General features: G+C 40.8%; 1 protein-coding gene across 1 annotated transcript in view; it reads left to right on the top strand.

The window, feature by feature from the left end:
* Positions 1–21,030, top strand: part of LOC122997037 (protein bicaudal C homolog 1-like) — a 64,288-nt gene that overhangs the window by 22,945 nt on the left and 20,313 nt on the right. Inside the window, exons 2-7 of the mRNA XM_044372938.1 lie at positions 1,367–1,413; positions 9,401–9,470; positions 13,510–13,589; positions 14,638–14,796; positions 16,336–16,389; positions 20,147–20,329. Coding sequence (XP_044228873.1) covers positions 1,367–1,413; positions 9,401–9,470; positions 13,510–13,589; positions 14,638–14,796; positions 16,336–16,389; positions 20,147–20,329 — 593 coding nt within the window. The remainder of the gene's footprint in view (positions 1–1,366; positions 1,414–9,400; positions 9,471–13,509; positions 13,590–14,637; positions 14,797–16,335; positions 16,390–20,146; positions 20,330–21,030) is intronic.

The following is a 21,030-nucleotide window of genomic DNA, read 5'->3' as shown; positions in this document are numbered from 1 at the left end:
AACTGTGGCCTGGACTTGTTTACTGGGCAGCCTGTGAAAGTACAAACATGTGTTAAATGCTCATGAAGAAGGCATTACTGCATCGCCAAAGGCCATAACGTGTGGTCTGGTTGAAAATGAAACTGCATTTTAGTGAGGCTATTCATTCTCTGTTTTTGAAATGTGGTGTTGATAGGGGAAGTCCTACCAATGCCCGTCACGTCCAGGTGGCATGACATGGGGATCATCATATAGTACTGAGATAAAGAAGTTGTATATAAAATGCTCAGTGTCCTGCAGAAGTGGCATGTTCAAGAAAATAGTATGGTTGTGAACAATATTCTTCGCAGTATAGTGTGATCATGTTTAGCCGATACTAATGTGCTCCCTTAATCACTTTTAAATTAGCTCAACCATTTATTCTGAAATAGAGCTGTCTGCTGCAGATGAAATACGGTAGACCTTTGCGTCCGTTTAATCACAACATAATTCCTGTCAGTGCACAGAAGCCAGTATTTATGACTGAAATATATAACCCACATCAACTGTGCTGCTGCTCCTGACCCAGATTCGTGCAGACATCAACAGATCCATCTTTGGGAACACGGCTGAAATGCATCAGTAAACCTTCCTGTTCTCCCAAATGACAGAGGAACATGAGAATTCTCCTTGGAGAGCAAATATGTATTTTGCATCAACAGAGCTGCCACAATTTGAAGGACTTGCAGATGTGTTGGAGTGACTACAGGCCTGACTTGCTTTGGTGGTTGGCCCTCTGTCTCTATCCAGCTTACTGTATCAGCTGAGGGAGTTTCTTGGCATTCTGTCACCTGCTTGGAAAATTACTTTAAAACATCAAGGCTGTCTTGTAAATGCTGTTTTTGTTTACAGGTGACACTGGGCAGTTAATATCAGCTCTTTAGTTTTGATATACTGTAGTTCCCATGGCTAAAAGTGTACAGTATGCTGACGGACAAATTTCAAAAGTGTTAAAGCCTTTTCAAGATGTGCGAAACCAACACCAGTTGACCCAAGCATGGTATGAATTACGCCATTAAGGGCTACTGTAAAATGCCCAAATATTTTCACTATATCCATCAATTTGTTACACGGAAGCTGAATCCAATCTCTAGGATTATAGAAAATTACTTGGAACATTTTATTCCGTTCCTTCAAATGAGCAGTATCAGTAGCTGTGCCAAACACAATATCCAAAGAAATGGGGATCCACCATAAACACTCCTCTGAGTGAAGATACCGTAACATTTTGCGGAGACTGGATAATCTATGTGTGATTTGGCTATGTTAAGGTTACATTGTGTATTCTAAACTGAGTGGCTCTGTGTGGTTTTATGAATTATTTTTCTCTTTCTCTGTCTCACTTTAGCTGCCTCTGAGGGGAGAGTCAACGGAGGGGAGGATTTCTTTCAGAAGGTGAGTGTGTAGTCTGCAGTTGGACAGTGTTTGCTTTGTCTTTGGGTTGCGTTCAAGCCCACTGAGCAGTGCTTCTCTCTTGGTAAGGGAGCAGATGTCAGGTGCTCCTCCAGTCACTCGTAATTACAAATCAAAACAAACAAAAACAATGGAATGACACTGACGTTAAATCGCTCCAGGGCTCTGATCCTATAACACAGCTGACACAACACTTTGGGCCTTTCTCACTTACGTAATATACCATAATATACCAGATCATCTCTACAGTGTAAAATGATGTCGAGGTTAAACACAGGCCTGATCAGGGCAGCACTGCCTCACTGACTTTTCTTTGTCACTGATTTAATTAGCTAATGTTCTGAAGCCTCATTACCAACTCACTAAAACAAAGATTTGCTTCAGTGATCTTAAATAGTCCTGAAGGGTGCTTTTAGTCACAACTCGCTCACATTGTCTCACTGGTGATCATTATATTACAAATATTTTTATTAGCTAATGATGTTTCACACAACTTCTAGCTACAAGATTTTTTTTTTAATTTTCATGTCCAATTAAAGGACAGCTCACAATTTTTCAAGTCTGTCTTTAAAATAATAGTCAGATGCCCAAATGAACATTGAAATATGTTTTTCTTGCTGTAATCATTTCTCCTGTTCATACTGGCCATTAGAAAATCCCTTCATAATGCATTTACAATGTAAGTGATGGGGCACAAAATCCACAAGTCTCTGTCTGTGCAAAAATGCATCTAAAAGTCTATCAGAAGCTAATATGAAGCTTCAGCCGTCCAAATTAGTCAAATCAAGTAGATATCTTTCAACATTAGTCTTTTTAGTGTCAAAGTCCCTTTTTTTGTTACTACCGCAGCTCAACAGAGAAACACTGTCCGAGGAAACACAAAGAGGGAATTTGATGCTAAAAAGACTGTAAATGTGGCAGATATCCACTTGATATGACTAACTCAGACTGCTGGAGCCTCAGATAAACTTTTAAATGCGTTTTTGAACAAAATGACTGTGTGGACACATTGTGGATTTTGGCCCCCATCACTTACATTGAAAGCGCATTTGAAAGGGATCTTTAAATAGCCAGTATGAACAGGAGTAATGATTACAGCGAGGAAAACCTCACTTTCAGTGTTCATATGGGCACTTGACTGTCATTGTAAGACAGACTTGAATAATTATGAACCTGTCCTTAAAAGCCACCATATGTCACAAAATAAATCATGCCTGAACATCTAGAAATCATTCTGTACTGCAGTGTGTTTCTTCATGTTGTATATCTACCTCTAATCCCGACAGTTATTTTGTTTTATGCTGCGAAATGTGGTGCAAGTTCCTCTAGCGGCATGATTATGAGATAAAACAACCATTTCCTTTAGTTGATACAGTGAATGTGTTCCACGAACTGGCAAGCAAATTATCCTGATCTGCTTCATTTGTTTAATTTGAACCCCATGTATTGAAGTGAAAGTGTGTCTGTGTGGTGTGAAGTTTCAGTATTGATATGATGAATAAAATCATGTATCGAAATGAGTGAAGGCTGATCACATGGCATTGAAAATGAAAACAGTCACATTTTCAACAACGTTAACTATTATTGCTAATTTAATTTGCCAGCAGTCATTATGAAGGTATCTGGTTAATTATGTGGCTCTCTTTAAGTATCTTGAGTGGATTCGTCCATGTTTAAAATCCAGTTTCCTACGTTTGTTGAACTAGTTCTATAGTATGTTAATAGGCTGTAATGAAATAAATGATGGACAGCGGTTTGTTTTAGCATTCCTCTTTTGTCTATTTTCCATATTTGGTTTTGGAGGTTAGGAAGCTGAGTTGCTTATGTCAAAGATGGAGGCAATTTAACTTTCCCTGAAGCAGATTTCAAAAACCAAGTAATGCAAACCAGGCGCCTTTTAAGATTCCCTTCCTTGGAATTTTAACAAGGACTCTAGATATACTGTATTTCTTTCTCCATCTCTTTTGGTTTAGTAAATGATATTGTTTAAGATACCCACTGTAGGTGTCCACCTCATTGCAGAAAGCTCTTCTGACAAAATACGGCTGTTAGTGTATTGACTTTGCCAGTCATGGTTTTTAAAGTCTCTGGCCTCAATATTGTCTCAGCTCGTTCAAAGCATGGTGGTTACTAGAGGTTAAATTGTAAATTAGAAATTAGTGTGCAGCTGTTTGGGTTGGAAGGCTGGTGAGAAGCAGTAAAGAAGGAGTGCTAAAGTCATGTTTTTATTGTAGAATTTCCATTTGGATAACTCTGTGTATAGTTCCCCTCTGATAGCGTGATTACCATACATGCCTAATTACAGCCAGGAAAATAAACACCGAGTTAGACTGTGGAACGGTATTGTTGAAAGAAAATGGATGAGGTGTGTGAAATACCTTGAAGTTGATGAAAATGGAAACTCTTAGTTGGACCGCTTCCTGCCCGTCCAACACACCCATGTACCACACACACTCCGTGAGACTAATAAAGCACATGGCATAGCAACTCTCTAGCTTATGTTAGGAAGCATACGATCACTTTTTGACGCACACTCTACATGTCAGGCTTAGGGAATGAGATGGCGTAATTGCCAGTGAGATGTAGAGTTCAGGAGCTGACGAGAGCAACATAAAATGGTCCACCCCCGCACTTTCTAACCAGGCCCAGCCGCTGTAGTTGATCAAAACCCTCTTACTCACTGTCTGCTGGACTTCCTTTGAGTCCAGTGAACAAACAGTCCACCCTCTTCATGTAGTCAATGAAAAAGTAAAAAGGGTGGCAGGCAAACTGGGACCACAGGAGGGTGCCACAGCTGGGAAATTAGCCCTGTGCAAGTCTCTGCAGGTCACATGGGGGAAACACACCAGCTACATGTCCCTCTTTGTTTCCAGTCTTGTTTTGGTCTTTTATGTCTGCTCCATGTTTTCCCTCATGCTCTTCCCTCCTGCTGTTTTTTTTCATGTTGTTTCATCTTTGTATTTTTATGAAGCCACTGGTGTATCATTGTTATCAGTCTGGAACAACAAGGGGATTTCTCTGCAAATCAAATGCATGATTGTTTAACAACAGAAACCATGCGTCACTATACAGCTCAACAGTGAAACTTTTGGATTGGGAACTGTTGGAGTGTCAAATCACGGCACAGCCCAATAAGCTGTTTGGAGAGCTGTGCAAAAAGTTGAGCCGTGGGACTGAGAAGAGCTGAGAAACTCGGCTGGTTGAGTCGATAACTGCACACCACAGAAGAGCTTGGAGTGGATTTGAGTTGAGAGATGCCTTTGAACCCCTCGCCAGCTCATCCCTGAGCCCCCTTCCATTTCTCCTTCCCAGGAGTTGCGGTTCTGTAAATAATGCCAGGCGTGATAAATAAGTGCCAGTGCACTCAGATCTCAGGCCAGGCGTAATTCATTTCATTCGGTTTATAGCACTAAAGCATCTTGTATTTCGTTGCACTGACACAGGGTAAATAGGAAAACTTAAGACTATCAGACTGAAATATTTGGCTGGCATAGAATTGAGATGTTGAAATAATTAGGTCAGTGTGAATTCAACAAAACGTAAACAAATTATTGTATTTTAACAAGCATTGCAAATTAGTTTTTCATGCTTTGACCTGTGACATTTAGTCATGATGCATTTCAACAGTAGAATGTTTTTGCAGAAGTGCCCTCCTTGTAATCTACTCTTTAAACCATGCATATGTTCGTTTTAGCCCTGAGGTGCAATGGGGGCTTTAGCTGCGAGTTAGTGTTCAGATTGTTAACATGATCTCAGTTACGACTGTCGAGCCTCGTGGGGATGGTTCCGTTAATGCTGTCAGCTTTGAGCTCTGCTGTTCCTTCAGTCAGTCACTTAACTCTGCTCACAAGCACTTTACACCCCCAAACAGCCCTCTGTGTCCCCCTCCCAAACAGACACAGAGTCACACATTCCAGCTGAATCAACAGCTGCACCATTGCAGTATGGGCCAGGAAGCATGCCTCTGCCATGTTGATTGCTGCTGTGCTTATTCGTGCACACACACACACACACAGATGTACACACACAGTCACGTGTGTCGAACACATGTGCTGTCTTTCAGGACATTGCCTTAATGATATCCTGTTTGATTTCGCTTAGGGCTCTGCGCACGTCTGCATACGCCAGCTGCAAACCTCTAAGAACCAATCATCATGTCAAGGTTGTGCCATGAAACTGATCAGAACCATAGTCATTTTTGTATTTATTCATTTCAGAAAGGGTGGAGTGGCAGAGAAGAAAGGGTGGAACACTAAATGTATAGGTAACCTAATTTGTGCACATATCTTCTTGACCCATTTGAGAGGTATTTGCTTGCCCCTTCATGAAAATAAACGCCATCCAGCCTTTAAAATGGTGTGTGGTCTGTCAGAAATCAGTCCCATCTGTAGGACGGTGCCAAAAACAGCAACGCTGGACAGGAAACAGGTCTCTCTGAACAAGGCCCTTTTTAGAGAAAAAGTTGATGAAGCATAGCCTATGAAGTCTGAAGATTTTAGGAAAGTATAATTGAAGTTACTTCAGCTATGAAATGTTACATTTTTATCAGCTTTTACTCCGCTGGGTTTCTGGAATTTTTCATTGTAATATGTAAATTAAACTTTTTTAATCACATTCTTTAAATGGAACCCACAATCGCTCGTTTGCTCCCACACTGCCACTGTAATTTCAACGACCTCTGAGAGTTTCAGGAGTGTTATATTTTTTTTAATTTGTGGTTTTAAATTCAACGCCTTCATGACAGAATCCAGACACATCTGTCATTGTCGCAGGGGACTGATTTTTGTAAGAGCTAAAGCCAAAAAAACGGGAAAGTGAGAAGCAAAAGTTAAAGAATTTCACCATACCACTGAGAACAGAATGTCCTGTAATGTTGTTTGTGATTCGTCCAGCTGTTGGTGTGAGCGTGTGACTTGAGTTGATAAAGAAAAAGATTGCATTTAGCTACAGGGGTATTCATGATTTATTGTGTTTTCTCACATACACCAGACAACAGTGGGAGGGCGTCATGTTGCAGATGATTTGTTTGTGCCTCTGGCCAGTAACACAGAACTCATCTGATTTTGGTTTCAGGCCTAAATTTCATTGCATGTAAAACCATTCGGAGTGAATAGACCGATAATATTATTGCAGTACTTGTGATAATATTGCTAAGAGGAGGCATGGGAAGGTTTCCAGTAGGAGGACATTGATGGAAGATCATTAGTATGTTGGATGTTGAAACTGAAACTGTTTTTGGCATTGCCACTTTAATGATACTACAGAAGAATTCATACAAAAATAGTTTAGAGAGATTATTTGAAAGGAATTCTTTTCTTTTTCTTCGTTGCACAAAATGATACCAGAATTCCTTCTGGTTCCGTGATTCACTCAGTAGAAACCAGCTGTAAACGCAGAGCCCTGGGCAGCATATTTCATGAGAATAACTGGAAGGGGGGTTCTCTGCCATTAGATAATAGCGATAATGCCCACAGATATGCAGCTTGGGCCAAGAGCTTAAGAGAGAGAGAGAAGAAAGAATGCAACAAAACATCAATAAAGACACTTCTGTTGTACGAAGGTGTTTTGCAATGATTTTGTTGGCTCACAGCAATCTGTTTTAAGAGGTTTTTTTTCAGAATCCTGTTTTGATAAAGAAAGGACAAACTCTCCTTTGAGGGAAGAGTTCTTAATTTTCTGCCGTGAATTTACAACAAAGAAAACCTAAAAAAAATAACTCTCACAGCTGGATTTGATAAATTGAGTGGTGCTGTGAGAAAAGTTCCATTTTTGACTTGAGGTTCTTGGTTTTCTAGTGGCAAAATAGTGGCATAAGCACATCGTTCTGTTACTCGTCTAGGCTGTTCATTTTTATGTGATTATAGGATGTTGTAGAAAATCAGTGAGGCTTGAAAGGACTTCCAGTCAACCATCATGGACTCTGAGCGTATAGTTTTAGAGTAAGAGAAGGACACACCGGGCTTCTCAAAGCTGTCTGTTTTACAGGTGTGTGAGGCTGGCAGTGGATAAGCTGTCAGAATTTGTTGTAAAAGATGCCAAACAGACGGGGCTACTTCCAGAAGAGCATATGGAGGAATTTAAGCACTTCCCTTTTTGATTTGTGCACCAGCTCCCCGAGGAATACAGACTGTTGTCCTTTTCAGCAAGGAAAAAATAGCAGAAAATATGTGAGAATGTTTGTAAAAAAAAAATAGATGCTGTGAATTGATGTAGTGGTACTAATAATCCTAACATCTTCACAGAGCGCTGATGTCTCTTAATGGATCGTCTCTCCCATTGAGTTACAATATGTGGCTCATTGCTTAATGCACTCGACCACCAAGGAATATTAAGTGGTGGCTGCTGCTCATGTAATGGACTGAAGCGGCCCTCGGGTGTCTGCTCATGTTGCTGAGACTTTGAGAACTTTGAGAAATTCATATCTTCTCCACCCCGGATACATAAACCCCTGGAAAGTTTTAAAACAAACAAAAGACTGCAGGACTTTTGTGAAAACAGGGATAGTGCACATTGAGGACAGGGCCATTAGGAAAGAGCATGTCAGCCTCTCATTTTTTTTTTTTTTTTGGAAGGTCTGACAGTTTTTCCTGCTTGTGTTTTTTTCCACTAACATCACCCACTCATTGTGGAGGGCAGCTGTCAAGGGGTTTGTTGGTGGATTTGTTGCCAGAAAGCCAGGCAAAGGTGAGCTTCCTCATGACCGAAAAGAGGAGCAGGAGGTTGGTTAATAGATTCCTCCTGACTGGAACACTGACAGCTTCTTAACCAGCTCCTCAGTTTTTTTTTTGTCCTGCTAGAAGTTTTCAGGGTTTTTTTTTCTCATCGATACATATGCTCCTGGTTACGATGACTAGACTTGTCAAAGGGGTCCTGCATAGATTGTTGTTGGCATTTTTCACATGTACCAAAGCCAAGTGTACTCAGTGTGTTTTTTTTTCTTCTTCTTTTTCTCTGTGGTGTTGGGGTCGGGGGATCGGGGTGTTGAGCAGAAACAATACAACGTGTGGAAACATAATTTAAGCTTATATCATCAGACATGTTTAAACTGGACTTCTTTGGGTTTCCTAACTATAAAGACGACTTTTTTGCTATTCTAACACCCACTTCTCATCATGTAAGGCTTTTCTTTATAACTGCTGGCTGCTAATATCATGTCTCATATGTTCTCTAGAGTTAACAAAGTAACATAAGTTTCAGTTTGCAAGTACAGGAGAAGCAGTGAAGTTGTTGTCCACACTTGAAGTGAAGCAAAAGCCACATTAAGAGACACACAGAAGAAGATCCAGAATAATACTCACTAGAGCCCAATGGATATTATATTTCTTTTTTTTTTCCGGTGCAGGTATATATAAGTGAAATAAAGCTAAACATGATACTAGGCAGATATTTGTTTTGGGGAAAATCAACCTTTTCTTAACAGACACCACACCATCAGTCGCTTAGCTGTGAAGCATCTCTGCCAACTCGCAGGCTGCAAACTGATGTGAACAATCAGAGTTCAGTGTGCTGCTGCACTAAATATCCAATCATGATAACATGTTTTTCCAATTAATATGTGATTTATACTGAAATGAAGATAGATGTGTTGTTTTTGTCTCTTTGTTTATAGCCTGCCAACATACTGCATCTGTCAATACTGATATTTCTGATAAGCCAGTGTCAGCCTCTGATGTACGTATAGGTAGGCTCTAACTATGGCCAGTATTTGATAAATATTAAATATGACTGGTCTATTACCATCAGAACATTGCATTTATATTATACTGTAGAGCTGCAACAATTAGTTAAGTAATTGAAATTCTGTAATTCTGTTATTCTGTAATATTCATTGTTGAGGTGTGTAAACAATATATCATAAAAGATATCCCAATGTTACTGCAACATTAATATTCATACAACACATTCTGTTTAATATGTTTGAAATAAGTGTATTATTCCCTCTGATAATTGTGACTTCTCTTTGTTACAGATCATGGATGAGACCCAAACACAGATAGCCTGGCCGTCCAAACTGAAAATCGGAGCCAAGTCTAAAAAAGGTGATTACTTTTTCTTTATAATCCCATATTCAGATTATTGTCATATTGGATCCACGTACTGTTTTCATTGTTTTTGCCTTGTGTCACTTGAGTGTTTGGTGAATTGTGAGCCAATAAAATGTATGAATCTGATTTGAAATAAACTCAACATGCATCTGATGCAGCAGAGTCTATAAGCTCTACGTCTGTGGCATCGTTGCCTTTCACTATATCTACAATCAGTAACAGACATACAGTACTAAGTGTGCAATAACACTAACTGCTAAACTAAATTTCATGTGTGGATCGTACAGTTCAGTTGTGGTTGCTTTCCCTCACCTATAAGTGGTTAATGATTATGAGTCAATGTTGTTTCAAACAGAAATATGTTGTCGGGAAAGTCATTGGACTGTTGTCCGTCTGACTCAAATTACTTTCTTGACTTTCACATACTTCAAGGTTGCACAAGCATTTAAAAAGTGAAGTGTGAGAAGTGTGAAAGGATGAAGGCATGTGTGTTTTCTGTTCCTCGCAAGCCAGTAACTTCATCTGCTCTGAGGAATTTGTGATGTTGCTGTGGAGGCGGAGAGGCGGGAGATGCTTGTACTGAAGCTCACGCATTTATTGGCCAAATTGTTCCAGAGCTCTGTTACCAATAAAACATTATCATGGTTATTTAAAGCTCTTCCGGGAGGGGGTGAGGCGGGGTTTTTAGGGGAGTGGGAGTGAGGAGTAGGTGTACTATGCCCACTTTGTGGTCCTCAGGAGAATTGCCAGTGTGCGTCTTCAGGCCAGATGTAGAATCCAATGACATTATGTAACTTCCTCACTCACTCTGTACAGAAATAGTTGACGGGGTTACATCAGAATCTTTAACATTTTTCTCTTTGGATACTTAATCAACTGTAAAACCTGGCAATCCATTCACACACAACAGCCATTCACCCCAAGTATTAGTTCATTCACAAAACCCGACTCCACCACCACCTGGGAGTTATGTTCCGTATACAAAATGAGAATATTTTAAATCCTGACCCATGATTTGTATCCTGTCAAAATTTCCCGTGTTGCATAAACTGAGAGGAAGAAGGAATGTTGGATAATCACTTACAGTTATCTTGTGAGCAAATGCATTTGTGGGAGAAGAGGCATGTGGAACTGACCATGTGTTTTAACAACTTGGTCACATAGAAGGGAGTCAAGGAAAGAGAGAGGGCAAGATAGCAGTTATTGTACCTTCATTCATCCTTATGAAGTTGACTGAAGATGCTTCCCCTGGTGGTAAAAACCTCGTGGAAGTAGTAGGAAAATTACTTGAGACAAAGATTCACATTCCATTTGTTCCTCATCACTCTACACTGGATGTGACTAACACTAAACTCACTTGCTCTGTCACCATCATCTGCCCTTAAAATAGACAATGACGTAGTTGTTTTGTTGTTGCAGCGTTATGGTTATCAGATTATTTTGTGTCATCCTAATCCAAAATTATACATTTTAAGGATATTAGGTTCCTAGTTCTCCTGGAATTTTGCGTATTGTCTTTCGTACGCAGTCTGGAAACAGTTACACACTGCAGGATAGCGGCAGATGTGAGAGGATTTGTATGTTTGTAACCTCTCCCTACACAGGACCACACTCCATCAAAATGCCAGCTCCTCTATTTCATTTATCACCTGCAGCTAGCTATCCCTGCCACCTGCTTAAGTCTGATAAGGGCAGTTGTTAGCCTCGGGGGCATGCCATCATCAGTGTGCTGTCAGTGATTTAATACAGTGAGGAGCCGTATCGCTCACATGCAGACAATCAATCAATACTGAGGAATGGTCCTTAGGTATGTTTTTATTTCTAAAACTATATGTTTTTTTTCTTTTCTAGCTACTGTATTAAAGTATTGACAGAGTTTAGAATCTGCGTTTTTAAATTGATCACAGTGTTTGTTTATTTTTATGTGATAAGTATCTTGATACGACTCTTGCACTTGCCAACCGTCTGTTTCAACATTTCCGCAGATATTTTGAATGAGAATGGCCACGCCAAAAGGGACTTAATTCCTTTCATTTGTGTGGTATTCTTTAGAAGGAAAAATGCTTTGGCTTTGCCAGTACCGAGCTCTGGGTCAAAAGGTTTCTTCTCTGTCAAGTGGAACTGTGTAAAATCTGTTCTACCAAAAATGCACACTTTTCGCAGCTGCAGGTCTACTCTTGTTTTTGTTTGTTTTTGTAGGTGTTGCATGTGCCAAATTAAGACGTTAGTTGTTCATTTTTTATTCCACAGTCAATCATCAAAAAAGAGCATACAGAACACTCTGCTTCAAAAATGTGGGGGTGTTCGACATCATAACTGCAACACTCGTTTAGGCTGGCTAATGTTTGCCAGATGTGCTCTGCAGGTTAGAGCGGGGACACTGGAAGAACCATACTCCCTCTAATGGTCAGAGTGGGCGCCACAGGAGGAAGTGGAGGGATGTCTATTGTTCACAGCAACTGCTGTCTGATGGGAAAAATGTCCTGTAACCAGTGCTAAGACTTTGATCTTTCTGCTTTTTTTTCCCTGCGTTTTTCTTTTTCAGACTGCAGCTTGCGTTTTGTTTAGTTGGTATCCCTCAACCATCTGATAGCTTTTGACACTCTCCTGTATGATCTAGCATCTCTTGTCATATGTTGAGGTTGCCTGGCCCCCGCTACACCCTAACAAGACCAGCGCTTGTTTACAGGAACTCTACGTCAGATTCTTACAAGCAGAAGGACTCTTATTTCTAGCCACCCCATTTCACTCTGCTCTCTGAAAAAGACTGAGATCATATGCTCTCTTTGTATTTTGCAGCTCCATGGAGAGCAATCTCAGTCTGGCTTTGAAGATGGTAGTTGCACGTCATCGGAAAAAAAAAAAGTAGATTGAGAAACTCCCTTGTTGTCACTAAAAATGTTGCAACCATTCTTTTGCTAGGTGTTCTCGCTTCTGCACTGTTTAGGATTTTTCATTCCCAAGTTTTCTTGATAGTGTAAACATGCAACTGAGAGGTTCTCTGAAGTCCAGGCGACTTTGTTACAATAAATCTGTTTCAGTGAGTCCTGTTTGAAGGCTATGCTGTAAATCTGAGATGCTGTGTGTGTGTGTGTGTGTGTGTGTGTGTGTGTGTGTATGGGGAGGGGTATTCCTGGAAGGGGGCTTAGCTGACTTCCTGCAGCTCAGTGCAGTTAACACAGGGCCAATGGACTGTGAGTGTGTAGCACACGGGTGCGCACATTTGAGTTTGTGTGTATGTTCATTTGCATTCTCCAGGGGTCCGGCATGCTGCAGAGCCAGATGTAGGCTTACACAATGCTACACAGACACAAGCATTCACTTTGAATGGTTTAGGTATGCAGTGTTTGGTTATTTTAACTTGAAGTATTTAGAGGCCAAGGATGTCTGTGGAAGCACGGTTTACACAAGCCATTAAATTATTTAAAAAAATCACAGTTTAGTATACTATCTAGTCATTTCTTGAGTTTGAGGACGCCATTGGTTCTGTGTGTGACAGCTGATGAAGAGCACGCGTAGATATGCTCACTTATGTGCTACAAAGACTTTAAAAAAGAAGCTGAAATATTAGTTATTTTTGCAGTGACCGACAGAATGAGGTCCAGGAACATGAGGTGATAAGCATCACACGTTTCCATCTTCTATTGAGGCTAAATTGCAGCAGAACAATTATCCTCAGCTTGTAGTGTTTCTGTGATTTCCACTGACTGATGGATTGCCTGAATATAATTCCACAGTTGCACCCCAGTCTCCCCTCCCCCGCCCCTCCCCACGCAGTATGGTTGCTTTGCCGACATAAAAGTGACTCGGCGGATATCAAAGCAGCAATTACTGTCCCCAAGCTGTTTTTTGACATGCTGTAATTTGTTGACAAATGCTGACTGCTGTGTCATGTTTGGGTAAATGGGTTTAACTTTTGTCCCACTTCCTCATTCTATCTCTGCTTTGTCTCATCACTCACTCACCCACATATACACACATGCTCTGTCTCTCCAGTTTTAACGTCTCCCTTTCTTTCTTTCTTTCCCTGCAGATCCTCACATCAAGGTGTGCGGGAAGAGGGAGAATGTGAGGGAAGCCAAAGACAGAATTATGTCTGTGCTTGACACAAAGGTAGAGTAAACATCTTTTGTCATCACAGTGAAAATGGTGTTCATGTGATTCTCTCTTCTCTCTTTCTCATCCGTTGGACCAAATTTTATTTCACCTCAGCTCTCCCGCTGTCCAAGTGACAGATTGCACACAGCAGTGTGGTACAATTTGGCACTAATCTAGCCAGATACTCACATCCTGAGCTCATCATGGATTGCTGTGTGCATGCAGGCTTCATTGCCATGGTAACACAAGAAATCATACACCTGGGCGACTGCATTGTAGCACCCCCTGGGGGCAGCCAATCATCTATGCACTTTGAAAAACCACAAAAAAAGAGCAACACATGATTGGCTTAGTTTATCACATCTCATATGGTTTTGTCACGAGAAGACCAACTTATTCTTGCAGACACAGCAGAAGTGTTTTATTATTTGATTCATTTTTATGAATATTTGAATGTACTGCATATTTTTGTCACTCATTTTCTTCTTTTCTAAGTGATTGCAGCATCTGAAAGCATTTAAAAAGAGGGAATATTTTGTGTCTCTTGACTATTCAGATGGAGTTAAAGGGAAAAATGCTGCGCTGGCCTTTCAGCGGAGCAGAATTTAGAGTGTGAGAAAATGCAACTTCTCTTGGTGCTCCTTGTTGTTTGTTTCTACTCTTGAAAATGTCACAAAGCCATAAATTAATCTGTGACAACGTCTAGTGAGTTTTATAAGCTGTGGGGATATTGGATACACTTCTGTGCCTGAGGGACACTTTGTACTGCACTGTATATACTAGATGGCTGCGCTATTTACCAGCCACTTGAAGAAGACAGTAACTGCTACAGCAATATTTTTGACAGTGCCACGTACAGTGAATGCAGTAAATGAAATTTACTTCATAATGCTTAATGTTTGTTCTTATATGTCAGACATTCTGTCATTTTTGTAATTTGTATCTTTACAAGTACAAGAATAACAGCATGCAACTCTTTCTTAGCACTATGCTCTAGTCACTGAGCTATTGTTATTTTTATTGATCATCATTTTACCCTGTCCCTCTCTCTTCTGCTCATTAGAGTAACAGGGTAACTCTGAAGATGGATGTCTCCCACACGGAGCACTCTCACGTTATTGGCAAAGGTGGCAACAACATCAAGAGGGTGATGGAAGAGACCGGGTGCCACATCCATTTCCCAGACTCTAACAGGAACAACCAGGCAGAGAAAAGCAACCAGGTTTGTGAGGCTACAACACAGATTTACGCAGTCAAGCTGAGGCATGAGAGATAGATGGGTGGAGCGTGCTGTTTACTGCTGGCTGATCAAAGACTGCCTCTTTAGCTTTAATCTCCTGAACCGCAACATTGCACCATGATTAATTTTTGAGTTTAAGTGTGATGCATTCTGCTGCTTTGGGTGTTTGCTATCTTTATCCTCCCACAGTTTTTTTTTTTCAGTAGTAGCTTAGGTTTTAAATTCCAAATATTTCAGTGCGAGTAAGTACTTTTGGATCTGTGCATGCAGCCCATCCAGTCCATGTACTAACTGTCACAGTGTCTCAGACTGGACAGGTTGCAGAGAGTTTGTCCAGTTGACTGTTTTGATTGGCCAGCCCTGAGGAAGCCGGCATATTTTGGCTGGACACACTAGAAGAGCAGTAGCATCCTGCTGTAATTACCATTAAAGCATAGTATGAAGGGTTTAGGAGAGCACGCTGACTGGCACGGCATTAGATATTTATCTTTACCAGGTGCTCTACAGTGCACCTGTGTATGAAAGTACTGACAAGTTCAGTTATTTTTTTCTCCTTCGCTGATTTAAACCTTATCTCTGAAGATTTTGAATAATATGATATGACTATAAAGACCATTAAACGTCTCTGTACTCTGTATCTCATAGACTCTCCTCAACCCCCTCCAGTCTTGCTCTGATGATGCAAGTATCGACTGAGAATTAGCAAGAAGCTCGTTTTAGATCCCAGACCCCTTAAGCAATCTCTTTTCCTGATTTCCAAAGCTTACTAACTGCATCATCAGAGCCTTTGAGATACAGGGCATATTGACAAGTGCAGTGGTGCTGATAAGCAAATATAGATGATGGGGGAAAATCAATGAAGTGGCTACTTGCCTTTCATTCTCACTGGAGCTGGTAGGGATTCAGGGTGTTGCTCCAGCACACTTCAGCAGGGCAGATGTTTGCTAACACTGGGCATAACAATAGTTTCATTTTGAGATGTGATTAAATGATATAATTGCTCCTCACAGCACAACAGGTACATGTTTGTAATGAAGTAATGGAGGTCAGAAATGAACCTGCCTTGCTTGTTTGATCATTTCTCATGTCAGGCTTTTTATTAGTTTTGGTGCAGTAACCATGTGGATCAGTTCTCGGTTTGTTCCACAGTGGGGAAAAGAATGACAGACGAGAACACTGGATCTATTTATCACCTTATTCATTTCTATGGAAATAAACTTAATCTGGCCTCTCATAAAAAGTCAATGCTTTAATTGTGCAGGCCATTTTTGTGATCATGATATCAGATTTGTGGTAACACTAATGATGTGGTTCAAGAATATAAAACATTAACTGCAAATATGTAACAAAAGGCGATTAGGTTTCAGTTTAGAGGAGGCCTTAAAACCTTCCTCATGTTTGCTCCAGATTTCTTTCTCAACACTGAAAGTAACTGTATGCAATGATCTGAGCCATGATTTGTCTCAGATTGTGTTAGAACTGGCTGACTGATTTACATATGTTGCATTTTATTATGAACAGGTGTCCATTGCAGGGCAGCCAGGAGGGGTGGAGGCAGCTCGAGTAAAAATAAGGGTAAGTTGGAACTTGGCCTCTTTTGTCTTAAAGGGATACTACACCCAAAAATCTTTTGAGTGTCAAACACACTCCCTGTATGCATGCCTGACAGTTGATTTCAGTACTGTCCAGTTTTTACTGTGGAAAAAGTATCAAAGCATCCATAAAAATGTTTCAAACCACTCCTTTAACATGATGCTCAGTATATTCATATTTTTGGCAAATATATCGCTCCTGCTGCCTCAGTTCGCAAATACAACCCTGTTGAGCTCGAAAGCAGGTGTGTGGATTGGTTCTACAGATTTGAGTGCCTGTTTCCTGCTTTTCCATCAGTCAGAACCACTCCATCCATGTTGTTCATTCATTAGCTAGCCTGTCTAACCCCCTCCAGCTCATGTGTTAGTCTTAGAGCCGCTCTTAGTTTATTGGCTCCCAGGTGCATCATTCCTAACAGTTACTTCCTCTATAAACAAAACATTAGGCTCAAGATAGGCAAGTTTCCTACCGAATGCAACCAATGGAAGCACCCCAGATTTATAGAAGTAGGTAGTTGTGCACTCCAGGCACAGTTTCAGCACTTTTTTAAACCACAAGCATCATTCCTAACCTATTCCCAGACCACTTCCCTAGAACAATTGTAAAATACAGTACAAGCATGAGCCTCAGCCTCTTTGGCAGGCCCATGTCCAGTCCATTTTCTAGCCTATTCTCAAGCTTCAGTTTCAGTCTGACTGGAAGCCCGACCTCCAGCCTCAGGTCTGTGGGCGGAGAACCTTTATGCTTGTGTGAACTGTTTCATCCCTGAACTTTTGCTGTATTTCAACACCGCAGCAGTGAACAGTGCACAGTGAGCACGTTCCTCCATTATGGACTGACCAAAACTAACACGGCTGTGTGTGCATGTGTGAGTGACCGAGAGAGTGAAGTGTGTGTGACGAGGAGAGAAAGAGAAGGTCATGCTGGATGTCTGGGCAGTGTGTATTGGCACATGTCAGCATGTACTGTATGTATCCGTACCTCCCCATGCTTAATGGTTGTTTTCACAAGCAGCAAGCCGCAGCCCACTTCATCTACTTTTTTGCTATGGATGGGGAATAAAAATAATAATCAAACCTCACCGTACCAATGTTGTATGGAGGGGTTTATAATATAAGCTGTCGAGAACCACCAAAGATTGTTCTGCCCTCCAAAGAACACACAGTCAGCGGATGAGTGGGGTGGATCAAAGACAGGTTTCCCTCTCTCTTTGTCAACTTGGCTTCTTTTGATGGAATCAGACATTGATACTCACTTCATTCCACATTACTCAAATACCGTATATAGTGCTCCATTAAACACTGCTCAATACTCATGACTAGACAGTCTTTCCACGCACAACTTTAATTATGTATGAACTACATCCCTTACCAAGAGGCAATTTCTTCAAATGCAACTCTGCATCTAGACCTAGTTCTTTCAGTCACAATATACAATGTACATTGGCACAAATAGATACATACACAGTAATCAATATATAGTGCATTATCTTGTCCACAGTGGCTGTAACTGAAAGGTTTCATTGTAAAAATTAAACCTTATGAGTCAAATTTCCGTTAATGGCAGGTAAATTTAGAACTAATCTGCATGTTACATTAATGAATACTACAATTAACAAACATAAAATTTATTGTTGATTATTGTGTAAAAGGATAGATGGATCCTGGGAATTTTCTTATTAGCTTTCTTGCCAGGAGTTAGATGAGGAGATGGATACAGCTCTCATCTGTCTGCTAAATGTAAAGACTGGAAAGAGGGGTAAACTAGCTCTGTCCAAAGGTTAACAGCAAGTTATTTAAACTATTTACACTTTGAGTTTTACGGGTTTAAAAACCTCAACTTGTCATATTTACAGGCTAGTGGTTTCCTCCGGTTTCCAGTCTACGCTAAGCTAAGCTAACCACCTCTTGCTAGCTTTATATTGAACAGAAAGATACGAGAGTGGTATCGATCTTCACATCTAACTCCCAGCAAGAAAATGAATAAAACTTTATTTCCCGTAATGAGGGGAGGGGAATTTTAATATGTGGTATGGTGTCAATATTGAGTCTGAACTGTAAAGTGCAGGAGGATGGAGGGTACATCTCATGTTTATCTCTTGTACAACAGTACACAGCATGCTGTTTGGTCCTGGGTGGCCTTCAGAGGAAATTCTGCTCCATCTCTCCTGAAACTAGAAGTGGTTTGGTTGTGTTGATTTCCATTACTGATGAACAGACTGTCCCTTTAACAATCAGACACACTACAGTACTTGTAAGGTCTACTGTATTTCTTAGGCTTTCTTGGGTGGAGATCTGTTTGAGTTTGTAACAAGTTGGTTGTTGAGGTGATGGATTCTCAGGGGATTTCTTGAAGCGTTAAGAGGTGGAGCTGACGGGCAGGTGATGAAAGGTCTGACCAGTCACTTTACCTTGAAGATATTTTCATTTTTCTTCATCTCTCATCCTCATGTCAGGAGAACTGAGGCTTTTTAACAGCGCTTTCAGATTGAATACATGTGAAACTCATATTTGCCAGGTAGACTTTTTAAAAAAGCTGAGGTCAGCTCCACCATAAAAATCAGTCTATTCTTCATTCAGCGCCTGACTCCTGCTGTTCTGCTTGTCCTCTCTTGCATTTCCCTCTGTGCTGACCTAAATTTCTTGAGCCCGCGGAGAGCGAGTGCTGAAATGTGATATAAATGTAAGGCCAAGCGCATATGGGACTGATCAGGGATGCATTTCTTTGGTCAGAGCAATTCATGCTGCTTGCCCTTCACTGGCAGCCAAAACCATAGTGGCGCTCTGCCCAAGAGTCAGTGTTTGGATAACGCTGTGTGTGTGTGTGTGTGTGTGTGTGTGTGTGTGTGTGTTAGTGTGTGTTAGTGTGTGTTTGTGTGTGTGTGTGTGTGTGTGTGTGTGTGTGTGTGTGTGTTAGTGTGTGTTTGTGTGTGTGTGTGTGTGTGTGTGTGTGTGTGTGTGTGTGTGTGTGTGTGTGTGTGTGTGTACTCATTCTCTTCTTTGTGAGTGCGTATGTGTGTGCATTCCCTGCTGTTTGTCTGTGTATGGGTGTGTGCCTGTATGATTTCTCTCCCATGCATGCATAAGTATGTGTATGCATGAAGCCAAGCCTTCCTGTCTGCATCTATTTTGTTTGAATGACTGCTGTGATACAAATGATGAGAGCTGATGCCTGTTGTTGCTCCTGTGGTTTGATTGAACGGCTTGAAATTAATGTATGAGAATGAACGGGCCATAGACCACTGATGTTTTGCAAAACTTTTATTTCATAGTTGCAAAGCCATAATGTTTAAATCAATCTCCCAGGAGTCACCACCACAGTATACCGTAGCATATTTTGTGTAACAGAGGACATCTCTCTTATTTCTGGCACTGCTCCTCATTTTGATTAACTTCTACTTATTTGAGCTGACAGATTTATGTGCCAAGTTCTACCACTTTCTGCTTAAAGAGGGCTTGTTATGTCTGTGTGTCAATTCACATAAGTCTACACTATATAAAGAAATCAGGCCTTTGCCTCTTTGTTTTTACTCGTCCAAATGGTCTTAATCAGTGTGAATGATAGCACGTGATACAACCTCCTGTGCCTTGTTATAGAGAGAGATATGGGAACTACTTGTTTTATGTATCAGTTTTCTTGCAGCAGCAGTGACAGCATCATGACAAGCTATTTTCTCTCACTCTACCCCCCCCTCCATCTCCCCTCCCTCCCTCGCTCCTTCTGTTCCTACATATTGCAGGAGCTGCTCCCTCTAGTGCTGTCTTTCGAGCTTCCAGCCATCATGCAGTCTGATCCCAGCTCGCCCACTGTGCAGCACATCTCGCAGACCTACAACCTCACAGTCTCTTTCAAGCCCCCGACACGCCTGTATAGGGCCACTGGCGTGGTCCGCGGCTCACAGAATAACGCCAATGCCGTCAAGGTGAGGAAGTCAGTGCATCATTAACATGGTTGGAAGTTCTGGTTAATAATGTTCGTGGAATGGTTGATGCTTCCTGTTTCTTGGTATCTAATGATCAAACACAAAATGCTATACAGCATTGTGGAGTCTTACACAACACAACATCATACAAAAAAATTTTTTCCATTTGTCATTTTCTAATACTGTACAGCTCATTTTTAAAGTGGAAACAGACACTTTGCAACTTTCCCCCCTAGCGTTTCCAAGTGGTATTATTGTTTGCATCGCTGTCGCAAAGACAACCGGATTGCTTTCTGTTTTTCTCAGAGCATAGCTCTGTTAGGAAATGATCAACACCACCTTAGAAATAAGAAGGATTAAAGAAACATGTTCGCTGAAGAGGTAAATTGAAATTGCCACAATTTTATATTGAATTTAGGAACAGGCAAAAGCCATTGTAATGATGTCCACTGCATAGTAATAGTTTGAGTAACATTATTGCTTCGCACAAACAAGTAACTACAGAAAGGGTTGGGGTGAAGGGGGAGTAATGTTAGAAGAAAACATTAGGAGGAAAAGCGTGAGTTTATTCATTCATTTGATCTATAATGGAGACATGAAAGCAGATAGAAATTCTTTAGTGTGTGTTGAGAAAAGCAAACTGGGTTGGTAACGTGTTTGTTTTTACAAAAGAGACGGTGATAACATATTTTCTGTCCATT

Source organism: Thunnus albacares, chromosome 14 (assembly GCF_914725855.1).
Source record: "Thunnus albacares chromosome 14, fThuAlb1.1, whole genome shotgun sequence".
NCBI classification, from domain to species: Eukaryota; Metazoa; Chordata; class Actinopteri; order Scombriformes; family Scombridae; genus Thunnus; species Thunnus albacares.
This window is presented reverse-complemented; position numbering and strand designations above follow the sequence as displayed.